This window comes from Myripristis murdjan, chromosome 23, assembly GCF_902150065.1.
Source record: "Myripristis murdjan chromosome 23, fMyrMur1.1, whole genome shotgun sequence".
Classification (NCBI taxonomy): domain Eukaryota; kingdom Metazoa; phylum Chordata; class Actinopteri; order Holocentriformes; family Holocentridae; genus Myripristis; species Myripristis murdjan.
In genome coordinates, this window is record NC_044002.1 from 25595876 (window position 1) to 25617399 (window position 21524).

Below are 21524 nucleotides of genomic sequence, written 5' to 3' on the forward strand. Positions count from 1 at the left end.
TGAAATAAGACAAATAATCTTGGTAAGATTTTGACTTTTTGCAGTGTGTCTGATTGTTGAACGTCGGCTCTTGGATTGTGAGGGTCTGACACCAAAACCTGACCTCATGTTTTAGATCCTGAAACTTTTTTTTTTTTTTTTTCTGATGTCGTTCTGTGTGTAAATCACTTTTGGGTGGATTTTTCCTTTAATCGAAGCCCCGCGCGGTAAAAAGTGGCACTTCGACATCGGCTTGGTCTGTGGCGTCGCTGTCAGTTGCAGACGACACAGCGGCCTGTTAGATCAACATTTCAATTTGAAATCTTTTTGTGTTTTTTTTTTTCTTTCTTGTACAAACGCAGGACAGAGAGCGCAGCGCAAACAACCCGTTCTGTTGTTGTTGTTGTTGTTGTTGTTGTTGTTTTGAAGTTCGTTGAGCTCCTCAGAGAGGCGGGAACATGCCACACTGACACTGTGCTTCACAAGGAGAGGAGGTCAAAGGTCACAGACACGAGAGAACACGTCTTTAATACTGTCGGGTAAACTCCGCCCCCTGGGCTGCTGCTCGCGCCGTCCCTGATTCCAAAACCACGGAGCGAAGTGCAAAGAGAGAGAGAGAGAGAGAGAGAGAGAGAGAGAGAGAGAGAGAGAGAGAGGACGTGTAGCTTGCATAAAAAAATAAAAAATAAACCAACAAAATAAAAAAAACAGAAAGCACTGAAGTCCGGGCGGGTGAGCGTTCTCGGGGCGGGAGGGAGCAGGGGGGCGGCTTCCTGTGGGACGTCCCGTGACTTCCTGTCGAGCCGCTCCGTGTTTCTCCTCCTCCGTCGCCCCGCTCAGGTTCCCCTCACACACTGGCATCCAGAGGGGGAGGGGGGGATTTTTGGGGAGGCCCGGAAATGTCCTATGGAGAAACCCCGCCCCCCCCTCATATTCCCCAAATACAGTCCTATCTTTATCCTCGCCAGAATGAGCCAAAAAACAAACTGCTGGTCGAAAAAAAATAAAAACAGTAAAAGCTGAAGGTGCATTTAAGTTCTCCCAACATGGCTGGACTCTGATCTTCATTGGCCCCGCCCCCCGCCCCGCCCCGCTCCCCGCCTCGACCTCCAGTTGAAATGTTTCACGACTCGGACGCCGCCGCATTCCAGGCTGTCGCTCCATCGCCGAATTCAGCCGAGGAAAAAAAACAAGAAGAGAGAGAGAGAGAGACACCTCCGCATATATATAGATATTTATATTTTTAAAAAAATCCACGGAGAGGAGAGCTTTCGGTCTCCGAGTGTGGCGGCGGCGGCGGCGGCGGCGAGCACGACGACTTTGCATCACAGCGTCGACATCAACATCAGTGGGATCAGATTTAAACAAAAAAACAAAACAAAACAAATAAAAACCAACAGTCACCGCATCGACTGGTCGGCTCCAGTCCACAACGTCACGCACGCACGCACACACACACACACACACACACACACACACGCACACGCATGTTAAATACAGACAGTAGTAGTTTAGCAGCAAATTCCCCCCCAATAAATAAAACAGTCTCCAAATATCAAACCCCGAACCAAAGCCAGAGGGGCCAGTGTGTGTGTGTGTGTGTGTGTGTGTGTGTGTGTGTGTGTGTGTGAGTGTGTGTGTGTGTGTGTGTGTGTGTGGTGGGGGGGTTGGTCAGTCTGAGGGGAGGTGGGCTCATGCGAGGAGGGGGTGTGTGTGTGGGGGGGGTGATGATGAAGGGCGGGGCCTCCGGGTCTAGAAGAGCATGCTCTGCCTCCTGCTGATCTTACTGTTTCCTGCAAAGAGACAAAAAAAAGATGAATTTAAAATCAATAAATCAACAGAAATCAATCATTTGATTTTTGGAAAACAGAGTATTTCCTCTCTGCAGTGAACTGGAATTTGTATAAAATGCTAAACCTGATGTATAAAGTCGCACGGCGCTTTGCAAATTAAAAAACAGACTTTGCACAAAACTGATCTGCGGCGGTGCTCATAAGGAATTAACAGGTCAACTACGAGTCCCATGATGCACTGCTTCAAGAAACAGCCAATCACAGGGCTTCAGGTTCTGTCGCCGCTAGTGAAGTTGAGCTTTGTAGCCTCGAGTCGACTCTACACACACACACACACACACACACACACACACACACACACACACACACACGTGCTGCATCCGGTCAGCAGCTGTGGATGCAGTTGGCGTCGTCACCATAGCAACAGTCGCCGAGGCTCATGGGTACTGTAGTATTTGGTGGCATTTCGATGAAAAATGTGATTTCTCAGACAGTAACACAACCCTGCGGTCCTCTGTGGGTCAGAAGTTAAATTCCAAACTGGGAAGATGCTTCCTGTGACTCCGCCCACTTTGGGAAGCTGTTTCCTGTGGCCCCGCCCACTTTGGGAAGCTGTTTCCTGAAGGTGGCGCGTTCGAGGTCAACCTGAAGGTGGCGTGTTCGAGCTGAACCTGAAGGTGGCGCGTTCGAGCTGAACCTGAAGGTGGCGTGTTCGAGCTGAACCTGAAGGTGGCGCGTTCGAGCTGAACCTGAAGGTGGCGCGTTCGAGGTCAACCTGAAGGTGGCGCGTTCGAGCTGAACCTGAAGGTGGCGCGTTCGAGGTCAACCTGAAGGTGGCGCGTTCGAGCTGAACCTGAAGGTGGCGCGTTCGAGGTCAACCTGAAGGTGGCGTGTTCGAGCTGAACCTGAAGGTGGCGTGTTCGAGGTCAACCTGAAGGTGGCGTGTTCGAGCTGAACCTGAAGGTGGCGTGTTCGAGCTGAGCCTGAAGGTGGCGCGTTCGAGCTGAACCTGAAGGTGGCGTGTTCGAGCTGAACCTGAAGGTGGCGTGTTCGAGCTGAACCTGAAGGTGGCGCGTTCGAGGTCAACCTGAAGGTGGCGTGTTCGAGCTGAACCTGAAGGTGGCGTGTTCGAGCTGAGCCTGAAGGTGGCGTGTTCGAGGTCAACCTGAAGGTGGCGTGTTCGAGCTGAACCTGAAGGTGGCGTGTTCGAGCTGAACCTGAAGGTGGCGTGTTCGAGCTGAACCTGAAGGTGGCGCGTTCGAGGTCAACCTGAAGGTGGCGCGTTCGAGGTCAACCTGAAGGTGGCGCGTTTGAGCTGAACCTGAAGGTGGCGTGTTCGAGGTCAACCTGAAGGTGGCGCGTTCGAGGTCAACCTGAAGGTGGCGCGTTCGAGCTGAACCTGAAGGTGGCGTGTTCGAGCTGAACCTGAAGGTGGCGCGTTCGAGCTGAACCTGAAGGTGGTGCGTTCGAGGTCAACCTGAAGGTGGCGCGTTCGAGCTGAACCTGAAGGTGGCGCGTTCGAGCTGAACCCGAAGGTGGCGCGTTCGAGGTCAACCCGAAGGTGGCGCGTTCGAGCTGAGCCTGAAGGTGGCGCGTTCGAGCTGAACCTGAAGGTGGCGCGTTCGAGCTGAACCTGAAGGTGGCGCGTTCGAGCTGAACCTGAAGGTGGCGTGTTCGAGGTCAACCTGAATGTGACGTGTTCGAGGTCAACCTGAAGGTGGCGCGTTCGAGCTGAACCTGAAGGTGGCGTGTTCGAGCTGAACCTGAAGGTGGCGTGTTCGAGCTGAACCTGAAGGTGACTTGTGACGGCACAGGTGTGGAGGTGTGTGCAGGTGAGGAGACCCACCTGACTCTGGGTAGGAGTTGTTCCTGTAGCCCGGGTCTCTCTGCAGCTGCACCTCCTTCAGCGTGAAGATGGAAATGTCTGGAACACAGAAGGAGACGCAGAGCAAACCTCAACCTGCAGCTACTGAGAAACAAAATGTAAATATATAACAGCTATTCATCAAAGTGTTGGTGATTTCAAACGGGGTAGCCCTTACGGAAAGAAAATGTATTTACCAAAATATAACATGAAATATATTACAATATATTACATTTAATATATGGAATAACAATAAATTTATATGTTATGTATTTGAAAATGTCTTAGCAATACGTGGAATAATATATTGGTGAAACATATAATGCAATACATTTATATATATTGCATCAATATATTTTACTACATGGAATAATAAATAAGTAACTGCACATTTCAGATATTGCAATATATTGGAAAATATAAAGACTAGTTTCCATATATGGAAATGTATTATCTCATAGATCACATGATATTTTCAAATATACTGCAATATATTTTTGTTTACATCTGATGATGTAACCCTGATTCTGCTGCTCTGCGTCTTTTGGCCCGCCTGTTTTTGATTGGCTCTCTTGTGTTTAATTAGCCCCGCCTCCTGCCTGCCAATCAAATCACGGCGTGGCGCTGTAATATGCGGGCTGGCAGGCCTGAGACCAGCTGGGTTTCAGCTCGGCAGGATTTTCCTTCTGAAATCAGGACAGGCCTCGGACGCTCTGCGCAGCGTGAAGTTTGTTTACCAGCAAAAACATAACGCAAGAAAAGTAATCACGTTTTTTTTTTTTTTTTTTTTCAGGAGGGTCAGGGTTACAGTGTTTTAGTTTCCTGCAGACGCGACTGGCCGGATCTACTTTCCAGTTGAAAAAGGAACATAACAACAACAAAGACAAAAGAATTTCCTCAAAAAATGGGAACTGGTATCTTGTTGTTGTTGCTATGGCGATAATCCTCTTTGTTTGTGCTGCTTTCTGTGCCAAAAGTGTTTTTTTGTTTTTTTTTTATTCTGAGAGCTGTTCTGCTGTGAAAGTGAAAGCAGAGACCCAATCCACGGGACTCACATCACACCCAGGAGACTAGACCCCCCCCCCCCCCCCTCCCCACACACACACACACCCACACACACACACACACACACACACACACACAGCACTCACTCTCTGGCAGTGTGTGGACTCGGATGCCGAGGTGTTTGAAGTACGAGTGTTTCATGGCCTCCTCGGCTGAAATCCTCTTCTTGGACTCGTACTGCAGCGACACACAGGAAACAACAAAACAACAACAACCATAAACACACAAACAACTGACGTGATGCCTGATGACATCATCGTGTGTGTGTCATTTTTTTATTGTGTTTCTATCAGTTTTAATCTTTAACTATTCACTCACTCACTCTGTCTTCTTTTACTTCATTTTATTTTTTTTAAGTTTTGTCTGTTTGATTTCATATTATTTTACTGTATTTTTATTTTTTGTGAAGCGTTTTCGACCTGTTGTGTTTTTTAAAGTGTTACAGAAATAAAGTGACAGTCCAAACCAAACTCTCTCTAACAGTGTGACTGAACTGAACAGCTTCTCACAAAACAACACAACATCACAAACATCAACAACAACAAACTGAGCCGGAGCTCTGTGACGAGCAGGTCACAGTGCCCCCTGCTGTTTACAACAGGTACTGCAACTGTCACTATGCAACCACTACTAATACTACTAATACTACTACTGATGACAAAACAGCAGTAGAACATGAATTTTATTTATAACCGCATTTTTAATTTAATGTAATGTATTGAGAAAGTAAAATACATTTTAATTAATTAATTAATTAATTAATTAAAATATTTTTTCTTGGAGAATGTTCATTTAAAAATGTCCATTACTAGTAAAATGTGCTCCACTACATGTACTAATAATACTATGCATTTTTAAAATAAATAAACACTCATTCCTACACTGCAACTAACATAATAATATTGTTAACTGTAAGAATATTCATAATAATGTAATAACAGGGAAGAACTACGCAGTACTGAAAATAGGTTGTTTTTGTTATTTTTATCATGATTGAGGTTATTTGTGGCATCAAAGTGCTTGAAGAGAAACAGAATAAAAGGAGGAGGAGGAGGAGGAGGAGGAGGAGGAGGAGGTGTGGACACCAACCTTGAGGAAGGCCAGCAGCAGCTCGCTGCCTTCAGCGTCCAGCCTAAACACAACAGGAAGAACACGGTTACTGTCAGCCTGCAGCAAGGCATCATGGGAGGAAGGAAGTGGACAGCCAGCCCTCTAAAATGGCACAGGATTTCCTGCCCAGGGCGCCCACGCACGCACACACACACAAACTCACACGCACACACGCACACACACACACACACACACACACATCTACACTAATGCAAAACAAATGGGAGTGTCTTTGCAACAAATGGCCGAGCGACATAAAGAGAGAACAGGAGAGAGAGAGAGAGAGAGAGAGAGAGCTGGATTTAGGAGGCACTGGACACACTCATACAGACACAGATAAAACAAACATGTATGTAAACACACACACACACACACACACACACACACACACACACAGACACACACACACACACACACACACACACACACACACACACACAGAGTACCTGGGCGCGTGGTTGATGAACGGCTGTGGTTTGTATTTGGGAAAGTTGTACGATTTAAATTCTTCGATGGACGAGATTCCCGGCCAGTTGTCCTCCGTCGGCGTGCCTGAGTCAGAGGACGACAGCCAATCAGACGCCGCGTCGACGCGCTCGGCTCAATCGGCCAATCAGAGGCGCGGCGGCGTGTTTTTGTTTTGTTTTGCTGTGACTCACCCAGTAACCTGAATATGAGGTGCAGCTCGTCCTCCACCGTGGAGCCGGGGAACAGCGGCCGACCTGCAGCCATCTCATAGAATATACAGCCAACACCCCTGCACACACACACACACACACACACACACACACACACACACACACACACGCACGCACACACACAGCATGAGAGCGGTCTCACTTCAAAACACAATACATGCCAGCAGCTGCAGTACTAACAATAAAAGTGTTACTAGTAGTAATAGTAGTTGTAGTAGGAACAGTAGCAGTAATACTAGTACTCAAAGTAGCAGTAGCAGTAACACTGGTAGTAGCTGTAGTAGTAATAAAATTAAAAGTAGCTGCAGCAAAGTAGTGACAGTAACAGTAGTGGTGGTAAAAATCTTAGTAGTAAAAGTAGTAAAAGTAATAGTGGCAGTAGTAGAAGGAGCAAAGTCATAATAATAGTAATATTGGTAAAAGTAATAGTGAAAGCAGTAAGTAAGTAGTAATAGTATCAGTAGTAAAAGTAGTGACAATAAGAGTGATAGTAGTAAAAGTAATCATAGTAGTAGTAAAAGTGGTAAAGGTAAAGGTATTAAAAGTAACAGTAGTAGTAGTAAAAAGAATAGTAAAAGTAGTAATAATTATAGCAATATAAGTAAAAAGTAATCATTGTGGTAGTAAAAGTAGTAAAGGTAAAGGTTTTAAAAGTAACAGTAGTAGTAGAAAAATAGTAAAAGTAATAACAATAATAGCAATATAAGTAAAAAATAATCATTGTAGTAGTAAAAGTAGCAAATGTAATAAAAGTAATGGTAGTAGTAGTAAAAATAGCAAATATGAAAGTAGTAAAAGTAATAGTAGTAGTAGTAGTAGTAGTAGTAGTAGTAAAAGTAACGGTAATAGTAGTAAAAGTAATAGTTGTGGTATTAAAAGTAGTACCAGTAGCGGTAGTAGTAGTAACAGTAATAGTAGTAGTAGTGACAGTAGTACAAGTAGTACTAGCAGTAGTAGTAGTAATAGTAAAAGTAGTAACAGTAATAGTAGTGGCAGCAGTAGTAGCGGAAGTAAGAATAGTAGTAGTTGTAGTAATAATAGCAGTAGTAGTAATAATAGTAGTAGTAGTAATAGTAGTAGTAGTAGTAATAGTAATAGTAGTAGTAGTAGAAGTAGTAGTAATAATAGTAGTAGTGGTAATAGTAGTAGTAGTAGTGGTAATAGTAGTAGTAGTAGTAGTAGTAGTAATAATAGTAGTAGTAGTTGTAGTAGTGGTAGTGGTAATAGTAGTAGTGGTAATAGTAGTAGTGGTAGTAGTAGTAGTAGTAGTAGTAGTAGTGATAATAGTAGTAGTAGTAGTAGTAGTAGTAGTGATAATAGTAGTAGTAGTAGTAGTAGTGGTAATAGTAGTAGTAGTAGTAGTAGTAGTGATAATAGTAGTAGTAGTAGTAGTAGTAGTAGTGATAATAGTAGTAGTAGTAGTAGTAGTGGTAATAGTAGTGAGAGTAATAGTCATGGCAGCAGCAGTAGTAATACTAGTAGCATTAGTACTTTGACTGGTACAGGCCCAGTAGTTGCAACAGCAGTAACAAGAGGATTTCCACCAGTGATGACTGAGTGTCTGATGCGATGCCCCGCCCACAGTGCAGGTGCATCGTGGGTAGGCGTGCGTACCACATGTCGATCTGGGTGGAGTACTCGGAGGAGCCCAGCAGGACGTCCGGGGGCCGGTACCACAGGGTCACCACCTCGTTAGAGTACGTCTTCGTCGGGACGGACTTGGCCCTCGCCAGGCCTGCCGGACACACACACACACACACACACACACACACACACACACACACACACACACACAGCAGAGATGTAGTGTGTGACTTCACAGAGGTTGGTATAAAGTGTGAACCTAAATCAACAGTTTGAAAAGCCAAAGTGAAGAAGTGGCTGCTGTTGGGATTATTTATCGTCAAGGATTCGACATGTTCTAAATTTTCTGTGTACATGCAAGTACAAGTTTTTGTGATTTTATGTATATGCAATGTTTTTATCATTTGTTTTCTTTTATGTTTAATTTACTTTTAACCCTCCTGTTATGTTCACATTTTTGAACATCTTTTATGTTTGAGGTCAATTTGACCCCTGCAGTTTAAACTTCCACGAAATTATTATAACTAAAATTGTTATTAAAGTTTATGTGTCAGGTACCTTATGTTTCTTTGTTGATGACCTAAACAGCCCTTTAAATAAAACATAACCCACACACACACTTATACATCCAGTATTCCTGTTACGCCACTATGGAAAAATATTCAAATCACCATAAAACCTCACTGATTGACCTACAATTGGAAAGAAATTTAAATTTTTGGCGTTTTAATGGCTTTATATTATTTCTAAGTACAGATTTTTGTTATTTATAACCGATACGTTACAAAGTGTGTACAGGACATTGAAAACATATCATCATGTGAATTTCATGTTTACCCGGTAGTGCCCATTACATTAGGAACACTCATTAAATATGAAGCAAAAAAAATGATGTTAATCATTCATTTTATTTAGAGACGTTAAACATTGGCTGGGGTCAAATTGACCCCGAACATAATAGGAGGGTCACCGCCGATGTCACCTCTACTCAGGACCTCAAAGGAAACACGTCTCTATATCGAACTAAACCAGTCTTGTATAAAGTATTTGAAAGTGATACTTAAGTAAAAGTACAAGTATCTCACCAGAAAATGACTTTGGTAGAAGTTAAAGTCACCTTTTAGAATATTACTTGAGTAAAAGTCTTAAAGTACCTGACATTTATTGTACTTAAGTATCAAAAGTAATTTTCTGATATTTTCTGTACTTAAGTATTAGAAGTAAAAGTAAAAGTATTTAAACAAAGTGAGCGGTTAGAATTTTGATAATGAATTTATTGTGGCTTCCTTACAGTAAAAGCAATCCGGGTACAGGAGAAAAAAGCTTCAACTTTTTAACATTACTGTTAAACTTCTGTCACCATCAACATCTCTCTGTCTCTCAGCCTCCCTGTTTGGACAAACTGAACTTGGCAACAACACAGCTGTCACGAGCGCGAGTTATTATTTGAATTATAAAACGGCTGCTTCCCATCCTTAAATGTGATTGGCTGAGCCGCGTTCCATGCCGTTGTAAAATCAGTGTAACCCGCTGGCAGACCGCAGCACAAAATATCCCTGCGCCAGTGTAAACGGACATAGCGTTGCCTAGCAACCAACTACTCTGCGCTCCACTTACTCGTTAGATCACATTTGTTTCAAGACTTTTGTAAACAAAATGTCAGACTTTGTGGTGAATTTTGATTTGCTGGGTGGCCTGAGCCTGGATGAGTGGTTGGAGGAGCTGCTTGGTGTCTGTTAAAAGACGCTGAATTCACCACCAGCAACAATGTTTTCACCAGTGTGGTAAAGAAACTCCGCCGAGAAGGACGTGACAAATCTTCCCACCACCAAGCCATAACCGAGGCAGACTGCCAGAAGATGAAGCACTTTCAGGCACGAAGTTCAAACACACCTTGGGGGCTTGTCTGTAAAGTCTGGTTTGACGTGCAGCTTCATATGGGACGCAGGGCGAACGACGGCAACCGCAAATTAAAGACCGACTCCTTTAGCACTCACGAACGAATGCACAAAAAATCACAAAGATGCTGACGAAAAAACATAGAAAGCCTGCGGCGATTCATATATGAGCAGCCGGTTACCCACTGTGTCCGGTGGCGGAGCTTCTTCTTCGCACTTGGCAGCCGCGGTTGAAACGATAACAAACAGGAATTACGTCACCAACTCAACTTTTATTTTGAAGTAACGAGTAACGAAGGTGGTTAAGAGAAATGTATCGGAGTAAAAGTACACATTTTATTTCGGAAATGTAGTGGAGTAAAAGTAAAAGTTGTCAGAAATATAAATAACGAAGTAAAGTACAGATATGTGAAAATTCTACTTAAGTACAGTAACGAAGTATTTGTACTTCGTTACATTACAACACTGAACTAAACCCAGATCAGCTCTGGGACACCAGACCCCCCCCCCCAACTCTCAGCGGCGCCGTTTTCTTACCAAAATCGGCCAGTTTGAGCTCCCCTCTCTCGTTGATGAGGAGGTTCTGGGGCTTCAGGTCTCGGTGCAGGACTTTCCTCTTGTGACAGTACGCCAGGCCTCGCAGGATCTGGAACAGGAACACCTGCAAACACACAGAAAAAAAACACAGAATGAAACTCAACATGCCACAAAAGGACATAAAAGTCAGCAGTGGACAGAGTAACTACAAACTGCTGCTCCAGTAGAAGTACTGCTCCTCTGCTGGTCTCTGACTGCAGTAGAAATACTGCAGTAGAAAACTTTAAAACATGGAGTGCCTGAGCTCCTTTTTCCAAACAGTAACTGTGTTAGCTGGGATCTTTTCCATGCAGTTAGAAAAGGAGGAGAGAACACGCTGCACACTGCATGCTTTTAAAGGGGCATTACACTAAAACTGAAGTGAGGACCCTGTAGACTCAACTGACACATGTGGGAATAAGTGTGCTATAGGATGGTTGAGTCTACGTGGTTCTCATCACCCACACTTATTTCACATGTTTGCCAGGTGACGCTGAAGGGAACCTCCTCACCTTGACGTTGTGCATGCTCATGATGTTCCCACAGTCGTCCATGTACTGCTTCAGGTCTTTGTCCTGCACAGAGACGACAGCGTCACACACCAACAAACCAAACCAAACCAAACCAGCTGTCCAAATGAACTACAAAGCCCACAATGCACTGCGGGCGCAGGCAGACTCACCAGGTACTCGAAGACGAGTGTGAGGCTCTTGTCTGTGTGGACGATGTCGTGTAGCGTCACGATGTTGGCGTGCTTCAGGTCCTTCAGTAACGACACTGAACACACACACACACACACACACACACACACACACACACACACAAAAACAGTTTCACTTTTCATTTGAGGAAAGATACAGGACTATTTATCGGTGTCCCATCAAGCTTCTGCCAAATCAACGCCTCATCTCAGCCTCATTTTTAGTGTCTGACCGATTTGAGATTTTTGAGATGGATACACATTTTAGAAGAAAAAATCCATAGATTACCGATACGGCAGCTGATACAGTGAATTTCTGATCTGGAATGAAAAAAATAAACCTTTTTCTGTGTGGACTCTGCAGGGATATGACGATGCATAAAGGTCCTCAGAAGGCTGCCTTCTTAAACAAATAACTTTATTGAAGAATATTCAACATTAAAACACTGCAACCAATTCTAGAAACGAACACTGAGAAAATAAAGAATAAATAAATAGCTAAATTAACATCAGTACTGTCTGATACCGCTCTATCGCTAACCATTTTAAATTAAGTTAAATTAAGAAAAAATTCTACATATAAATATTGTATATTAGCATATTATGCATTAGGAAAAAGGATCAAATATTCATATATAAATTTTCCAAAGCATCTTTTTCAGCATTATGTTCTGTAAAAAAGACGTTTTCATAATAGTGAACACCAGACAACACACACACCCTGTCTGATAAGATATTTCTGAGGATGGGAGTTTAAAATACACACACACACACACACACACACACACACACTCACACACACACACTCACCCTCTCTGATGGCGGTGCACGGCGCTCCTTCCTCGTGCTCCAGGCGGATCTCCTTCAGCGCCACCAGGTTGTCGGTCAGCTTACTGCGGCCTTTGAACACGGTGGCGTAGGTTCCCTGAACGCAACACACAAGGCCAGTTCACACAAAGTGAGGAAACAGGACTGAGATCGGACTGGGAAATTAAAATCTAAAGTGCCCCTGACATGACCTCACGTGACCTCTACTTCCTGTAAAATCTTAAAAATTAAATTAAAATTTCAACCAATAAAACTTTCACACGTCTTTACACGTCCTCTCTCAGCCTCCTGTCCCTTCAAAATAAAACTCCCCGACTGACCATCCTGTTGGATTCGAGTTTGTTTTGGTCTGTCCTGCTGTTTTTTTTCTTCCCCGCGCCGCGTCCCGCCCCAAAACATCCCGTTTCAACAGGAAATACATCAAGTCGAGAAAATAAGAGTCCTCACCTCTCCCAGCTTGTCCAGCTTGATGTACGTCTCCAACTTCCCGAAGCCGATCTCCGACTGAGGAGCAGAGAGAGGAGATTCAACAGAAAACAAAAATAAGAAGGTCTGATAATAAGACACGTCGGGTTAACGGCCTGATAATAAATATCTATAAAAATACTGGGGCCGTGGAACAATAACAGCAACAGTCCAGTCCCTGATCAATACCTGGAATCAAACACATTGATCAGTCCATTCATTTAAATCAGTGGATTTACAACACAAAACTTGTTTCATCTCGATGACCTCGTCTTCATCATCTTCAGCAGCCAAAACTGAAAATAAAATGTATTTATTATTTATCAATCAATCAATCAATCAATCATACTTTATTTGTCCCCAGGGGGAAATTTGGTTGGTTGAAATTTATTTATTTATTGATTGATGTATCACCCAGCTCCAGCGTTTAGCCCCACTATCTGTTCTTCTGAGCAGCAGGTGCTCAGCAGTGCCCCCGATGGACAAAACACTGAACTGCACTCTGTGTGCCTCCTAAACTTTTTTCAGTGATGTTCCTTTGAAATATGTTTTCAGCCAAGTTCCCCCTGACCAGAACAAAAAAAAGTTTGTTTTGGTAGAAAAGCCCCTCGTGTGGTCAGAGGGTCAGTCCAGCTCCGTCAGTGAGAAACAACCTGACACTGAGGAGGTTTGATTCTTTCTGTTTCTGCTTCTTCTTCTCTTCTTCCTCCTTGTTTCCGGCTGTATCGCTGCTGTGCTTCAATCACTGATCCACTTTCTGTTTTCTGTTTTTTTTTTGTCTCGTCTTCCCTCACAGTGAAGTGGCTCATTATTTTAGGAATCGTACATAACTGATATTTCTTTTTTTTTTTTTTTTTCCAAATCTCATGTACCCCCTGCAGTACTCCAATGTACCACCAGGGGTCCACGTGTCCCCACCTGAGAGCCACCTGCAGGCTGTGGCTGTGTGTTTGTTCTGTCGGGGGTTCGGGGCTGGAGCTCTGACAGGCTGCAGGCGGGACGTGAGCACAAGACGCTCATGACTCCACATTAATCCAGCTTAGGCTCACACCGGGCCCAGTTGCCGTGGCAACCGGTGCAGAGGGAGTTTGGTAACGGAGATGGGAACACCGTAGAGCCATAAAAGATAACACACACACACACACACACACACACACACGCAGACTGACCAGCGAGGCGCGGCGGGAGCGGCGGCTGAGCGGCTGGTCGAACGGCGGGCTGCTCAGCTGAAGCTTCTCCAGGTAACCGTCTGGGATCCGGATGTCAGCCGGCAGGGACAGACGCTTGTTCAGGTCCTGCAACACACACACACACACACACACACACACACACACACACACACACACACACACACACACACACACACACACACACACACATGTTGAAGATTGAGACCTACAGTTATATTCCATGATATCAAATCAAATTTTATGTATATGTCATTTTTCATCCATTAACATCCAATGCAATTTGCTCTACATGAGAAAAAATAATAAGAGAAGAAATACAACATAGAGAATAAACAGGAATAAAAAATAATTATCATAAATAAAAAGAAAATAAATCAGAAACAAGGGATTTAAAAATGAAAATGATCAGAAAGATTAAAAACTGAGTAAAAAGTCACCAAGTACAGAAAAGAGAAACACAATTACTATAAACAGGGAGTAACTGGGTGTAAAAAATAAAAGCTACAAAACAGAATAAAGTGGAGGTAAAAAATGAAATAATTAAAGTAAAAAACAGTGAAAATAACGTGAAAAAAATCAATAAAATACAGAAAAAGCTAGAGATAAAAATGTAATTATTTCAAACAGGAGGTAACTATGTGAAAATAAAAAAAATATTCAAACACTGAAGTACCATAAACCAACTAAAACAGTAAGAATTATGGAAAAAAAACTCAAGAAAAATAAATAAATAAAATAAAATACAGGAACAACAGGTTAAGCTTCCTGTGCATCCTTTTCTTTCTTTTTTGTTGTTTTTTTCATTTTATTTTCATTTCCATCACTTTGTTTATGTTTTCTGTACTTTGTTGCTTATTTGTTTTTTTTATTATTATTTTTATTTCTGCTTGTCCTGTAGTATTTTTTCTCCTATAATTTTTTCCCACATGAAGCACACTGATCTGCATCTTAATGTACGAAACAGAACACGTTCAGGGTTGCCGTGGCGACAGTGACGGGTTTCTCCGGCAGAAATCCACCTGCGCTAACCGGCTTTCTCCTCATCCCTTAACCTGATCGTGGACACACCGGCTGTTTCCATGGCGACTCGCGGATCAGAGCACCGAGCGTGTGAGGAGAAAAAAAAAAAAAAAAAAAAGAAACACGAGGTCGTTGGAAACTTTGATGACGTCGCCGTTAACGAGGAAATCGAGGCGGACGATGTGTTTTCTCACAGCGCTCCGAACACATGATGCCTCCCACACACACACACACACACACACACACACACACACACACACAGAGTCTAAAATAACCACTCTCATCTTCTCCTTGTCAGAAAGAGAGAGAGAGAGCAGGTCGATCGCCCTCTCATGTGAGGTAAAAATAAAAATGGCGGTGCGGCGGGGAGAGCGAGAAGAAAAAAAAAACATCACCACAAACACCAATATGATAACTTACAGGTTATTCTCACACACACACACACAGACACACACACACACACGCATATTAATAGCAGCTCACACACTCGTTCACACACCGCCGGCCTTTACATTCACTTCACATTCATGATGTACTGCATGTACTTCATTAAATATATACAGGACAAATACATGAATATACATATAATAAATAATACATAATATAAAAATACAAATGAAAATACACATTAAAAATTAAATATAAAATTAATGATTAAAGCAATTCATATTTTCATAAAAGAGTTTCTTCAAAGGTGAAATATGTTATTAAATGTAAAAAATAAAAAATAAAGGTGTGAAAATAAAATGAAAATACACAAAAACTAAAAAATAAAATCAATGATTAAATTAATTTATATTTTCATAAGAGTTTCTTCAAAGGTGAAACGTATTGTTATTAAATGTAAAAAATAAAAAATAAAAGCGTGAGACGAAGTTCTTCTGTGTTTTTTCAGCCCAGGTGAGAGAAATCAGAAAGGACGACGTTACGTTACGTTACGTGATGTGTGATATCTGGCTGCTTAAATTATGAAACAGTGAAGTTAATGAAGTTAATCGAGCCGGGCTGCAGAGGAGAGTGAGAGAGAGAGAGAGAGAGAGAGAGAGAGAGAGAGAGAGAGAGCATCACTGAAGGTGTCTGTGGTCATGTTCCCTCCTCTGCCAGCAGGGGGCAGTCTGCCTCCAGGCTCAGACTCGCCTGGTTCACTTGAACATGAAATCAGGGAAAAACAAAACAACAAGAAAAAGAAAGAACAAAACCAAAATGACCATAACAATTACCAAAAAAAAAAAAAAAAGAGAAAAAAAGAAAGAAAATAAAGTGAATTCATTAAGACTTTTCAAAATAAAAGCCCACATGAGCCTCTGTGAGCTGAGGTATTAAGCAGCAGGTCAGAAGTGAACAGGGAGAGAAGAGAAAAACACCCGCGAGATTAAAAAGGAGGAGGAAAAACATCCCCTGACAATCATGAGTGTCTTTTTTTTCCACCGTGTTATTTAGGCTTTTATTTTTAGACGATCTGGGGAAGGTGATGTTTTCATCGGCGTGCACACGCGGAGCGGCGTGCGATCAGATAACGAGCGGCTGGGCGGCCTGGAGCGGAGCAAACACCCCCCCCCCCCCAAAAAAAAACACACTGAACCGTTTCACTGTCTGATCCTCCGACGGGGCGGCCGCCGACACGGCTCTTATGTGTGTGTGTGTGTGTGCATGTGTGTGTGTGTGTGTGTTACCTCCATGCTGATGCGGCGGTGCACGCGGTTCCTCAGACAGACGCCGGTGGGAGACTGAACCTCGTCTGAGGACGTTCCTGACGCCTGGTCGCTCTCGCCGTCCGAGCCCATCTTCAGATTCTCATGGACGATGTCTGAGGAGCACGCACGCACACACACACACACACACACACACACACACACATCACAGTTAGTGGTCGATCACCTGTACAGATGAAAAAGCCTGTCACAGACTCACTGCTGTACAGATGCTGTTCTAATAATTTGCTTATTGTCACCCGGTCGTCCAGTTTGGGTCTTTTCATACAAGAAAACAGACGAAAAACAAACAACAACAAAAACAACAGTAATCCGTGTGTGTGTGTGTCCTAAGAGAGGCTGTCCTCTCACCACAGGATGTTCTGTGTTCTGCTCCCCTGGATTTGAACTTCACTCATTTATTAGAATAAAGTGACATCAACACCTCCTCCCTGCCAGAGGGTTAGGGTTAACAAAAAAGGTTTTCAGGATGAGGCTCACAGGCCCTGGATAATGGAAGTCCTCCTCTCTATCTTCAGGGAAGCAGACCTCTCTTATATTCTTCACAGCGGGCTTCACTGTCATGTGAACATGTTGAAGCCCAGGCTCAGATCTTATGTTCAGGACTGTTTGGATCCTGAGCCTGAGGTCACCCTGCCCACTGAAGAACGGAGGTTCACAGCTCTTCCTGAAGAGAACAGGATTTGTGATGTCTGTGATTTAAAAGATGTTGAGAATGAATTTCATTTTATGTTTTATTGCACCCTGTGTGACGACTTGAGGGTCCCTTTGTTTGAGGCTGTGCAAAACCAAAAACCTGAGCTCTTCATTGCAAAAACTCAAAATCTTACCAAGATTATTTGTCTTATTTCAAGTCAAAAATGTCTTATTCCTAGTCAAAATATCTCATTACACTTAAAATAAGACATGATCACCTCAGAAATAAACTGTTTTTAGACAAATTTGCTTGTTTCATTGGCAAAATTTGCCAGTGGAAAAAGTGAAAATTCACTTGAAATAAGTGAAAATTAGCTAGAAACAAGAAACAAATTTTGCCAATGAAACAAGCAAATTTTCACTTGAAACAAGAGACAATTGTCTAAAAACAAGTTACTTCTGAGGTGATCATGTCTTATTTTAACAGTAATGAGATATTTTGACTAGGAATAAGACATTTTTGACTTGAAATAAGACAAATAATCTTGGTAAGATCTTGGTCAGTTTTCTGGGTCGATGATGGCCACAAACTGAAGTGGCTCTTTAAAGGCTGAAGTATTTAAGACTGCAGATTTGTAAGGCCTGGAATAGAAGGCAGCATATTTTGTTTAATTAATGCATAACTTGAGGGGTGTATTTTAGAAGTGCCTGGATTTGAATTTGACTGTGTATTCCTGTTGTTGTTGTTGTTGTTGTTGTTGTCTGAGCATGGTTTGTAATGTGTACCACAGTGTGCTGTAAGTCCATATGGGCTGGGCTTCTGAAAATGAAGCATGACACTTAAATAAAAGAAAATCAATCAATCAATAGATCTGATCTGATGTCTGAAAATACAAATACAAGGTTTTGTTGAGGCATATTGATATTTGGGCACATAAATTGTTAACTTATAACCTCTGCAGCTGTGTGATGAATTTGAGAGGGGGAAGTTGAATGTCTGAAAAGTTTTAAAAACAGTTTCATATGAAAACTTTACATTCAAATAAAAAAAAAAAAAAAAGATTAAACACAAACAAAAAAAAAAAAACCATCAAGTCTGTTATTTGCCAGCAGAAACTGTTTACAGTCTGTTGGAAAACTTTTAATAAGCAGCTTTTCTACACACTGACTTTACTACCTCATCGCTGCACACACACACACACACACACACACACACACACACACACACACACACACACACACACACACACACACACTCTCTCTCTCTCTCTCTCTTTCTCTCTTTACCCTCCAGGCCAAAGATTAAACCCTCCAACCTGCTCTGCTTCCTTCAGGGCTGTAAAACTACCAGAGCAGGGGGGCGGGGTCACCACACACACACACACACACACACACACACACACACACAGAGAGAGTTAATGAGTAGCTGTGTGTCCCTGTCATCAGTGTGTCGACACCCTGGGCTCTGCAGTCTGTCATCGACACGGGGGCAGGAAACTCCTCGTCCTGATTTTCACACAAAAACTTAATCCAGCTTATTGGACTGTTTTATTTCTAATCTTTCTTTCTTAAAGTCGCTGGAAGGTTTTTCATGACTTTCAGGCGCAGATTAGCGTTTTCAATAATCCAAGAATTGTCTGAGTCGTTTATGAAATTGTTGAACCACCAGCTTCGTCTTCCTCCTCTCTGCTCAAATCTTTATCTAATTAATACTTTGCTGTTGTTTTTAGTCCAGTTATTTTAGGCCAAAATTGGGGTCAACCCAGGACAAATTGCAAGAGAAGCAAACTCAACTGATTTATCCTCAGTTTGTCCTGAGTGAGGGGAAAAAAAAGTCCCAATGAATCCCATTGGTGGAAAGTTTTGAAAATCACCTATTTATGACCACATATTACCAAAAAACACTGTTTTTAACACACAGGGGAAAGGGGTTCAAAATTTACTTTCAGATATCACTATAAAAATTCACAAGTTGATTACACACACAAAGACAAGAAAAAAAGTCAATTACCAGTTCTTTGAATTATTCTGTTTACACATGCATATCACACATTATCTAATTTGATATGCGCTAATAAGGAATATAAGGAATAAATGCCAGAAGAGACATTTAAACAGTGAATTAAAAGGTTATAGTAACCTTTTAATTCACTGTTTAAATATGGCATTTACAGTGGTCCCTCGTTTATCGCGGGAGTTACGTTCTAAAAATAACCCGCAATAGGCGAAATCCGCGAAGTAGTCAGCTTTATTTTTTACAATTATTCTAGATGTTTTAAGGCTGTAAAACCCCTCACTACACACTTTATACACTTTTCTCAGACAGGCATTAACATTTTCTCACTTTTCTCTCTTGTTTAAACTCTCAAAGTTCAAACCTTCGTCCATAAGTCCAGTAAAAAAAAAAAAGCATGCAAAACTGCACAAAAAAAAATCCGCGAATCTGTGAGGCCGCGAAAGGTGAACCGCGTTATAGCGAGGGACAGCTGTATTCCTTATATTCCTTATTAGCGCATATCAAATCAGATAATGTGTGATATGCATGTGTAAACAGAATAATTCAAAGAACTTGTAATTGACTTTTTTTCTTGTCTTTGTGTGTGTAATCATCTTGTGAATTTTTATAGTGATATCTGAAAGTAAAATGTTGAACCCCTTTCCCCTGTGTGTTAAAAACAGTGTTTTTTGGTAATATGTGGTCATAAATAGGTAATTTTCAAAACTTTCCACCAATGGGATTCATTGGGACTTTTCCCCCCTCACTCAGGACAAACTGAGGATACAGAATCAGCTGAGTTTGTTTCTCTTGCAATTTGTCTGAGGGTTTTTTCATAAAATCATTGGACTGTTTTGTCACTTTGGGCTCTGATCATTTCCCATCAGACTTTGGTTTCCTTTTTTACACTTTTCACTCTAAATCAGCGGTGAAAATTATTGTTTTCCAGCGTTTTCCCTTTTCCTTCATCGCGTCGTCTTCTGATCCTCTCCAGATTTCTTTCTTCACTCTCACTTCCTCCGAGCCCAAAAACCTCCAAGAAAAGAAAAAACAAAACTAAATTCTCTTCTCATTAATTCCTCCCCAGCCTGATTCCCAGTTGGACTGCTTCCTTAAGGGCTTTCTCTTTCCAAAAAAAAAAAAAAAAGCCTTTTCTTCTTCCTCTCTCTCCTCTCATTCCTCCGCCCGTTTCCTTCCCTACGCCTCGTCCCGTTTCGTCTCCTCCTCACTGCTGCTTCTCAAACTCTGCCTTCACCTTCATCCCACTCTCCTCCTCTGTGAAAAAACTGATCTAATCCTCCCTTTTTCTTTGTCATCGCTCCGTCTTTCATTCGTCCTGCTGCCCCACTTCTCCTTCTCTCAGAAAACCTCACATGGATTCCTGTTTCTCTTCCTCTTCGCGTCGCTCCGTCACTTCCTTTCTCACCACAAAAACTCCCAAAAAGTTTCTTTGCCCTCCGCTCTTCACGTCTCTCTCTCCTCTCCCTCCTCAGATCAGCCTCCCGTAAACCTCTCCTCCTCCTCCTCCTCCTCCCTCGTTCTTTCCCCTGCACCTCTGCTCATCTTTCGTCTCCTGGTGCCCCACTTCTCCTCTCCTCCTCCTCACTAACGTTTCCTCTCTCTCTCTCTCTCTCTCGTCTTTCTCTCCCTGTTGCCTCCTCTCCTCCCTCCGCTGAGAGATTTCTTCCTCGTGGCCTCGTTTCGTTCGTCACTCCTTCCTTCCTCCCTCCGTCTTTAGCAGTGAGCAGACCAGCAGAACCTCCATGTGTCCCATTTTCTGCCTCACTCTGCTCTTCACAACAAAGAAAATACAGACTAATAATAATAAAAAAAATAAATAAATAAATAAAAAATCAGGAAAAAACTGATACAACTGATTTTTGTGGGTTTTAAAAAAATATTAAATTGCATTTTTTTTTCTTTCCAAAAAATAATTTGAAAAAGCTGCTGAATAATTTTATTCACATTATTTTTTTTGCCAGATGTTTCAGTTTCAAACAATATGTATGGTCTTTTATTTGTTTTTATACTTAAAATTATTATTATTTTAAACCTGATGAGTTCATGACTTAATTTATTTATAACGTGTTTATTTTATTTTATTTTATTGTATTTTATTTTTTGCTGCCTTTCTGAAGCACTTTGTGACATGGATTTTTATTATTATTGTTGCTAAAAATTAAATTGTTATTATTATTCATTCTCAGGTTGGGTTGTGTTTCTGCAGTTTGTTCCTGACACTTCAGTCAGTTCTCTTTTCTATTTATTTATTTATTTGTTTGTTTATTTTTCGACTTTGGGGCGGGACCTAACGGAGTCTCCGCTCTCCCATTGGCTGATGTCAAACATCAGGTCGGCCGGCTCCTGCCCCAACCTCACCAAAGTGCCAGACGGAAAAAACAAAACAAAA

At 42.2% G+C, this 21524-nt stretch overlaps 1 protein-coding gene across 1 annotated transcript in view; it reads right to left on the bottom strand.

Moving 5' to 3' along the window:
• Positions 1-415: 415 nt before the first annotated feature.
• Positions 416-21524, bottom strand: part of cdk17 (cyclin dependent kinase 17) — a 57096-nt gene continuing 35987 nt past the window's right edge. Inside the window, 14 exon segments of the mRNA XM_030045940.1 lie at positions 416-1772; positions 3619-3696; positions 4788-4878; positions 5791-5833; positions 6258-6363; positions 6471-6568; positions 8124-8244; positions 10529-10652; positions 11080-11142; positions 11250-11344; positions 12078-12192; positions 12543-12599; positions 13730-13855; positions 16444-16577. Of these exon segments, the coding sequence (XP_029901800.1) occupies positions 1732-1772; positions 3619-3696; positions 4788-4878; positions 5791-5833; positions 6258-6363; positions 6471-6568; positions 8124-8244; positions 10529-10652; positions 11080-11142; positions 11250-11344; positions 12078-12192; positions 12543-12599; positions 13730-13855; positions 16444-16577 (1292 nt within the window). The 3' untranslated portion in view covers positions 416-1731.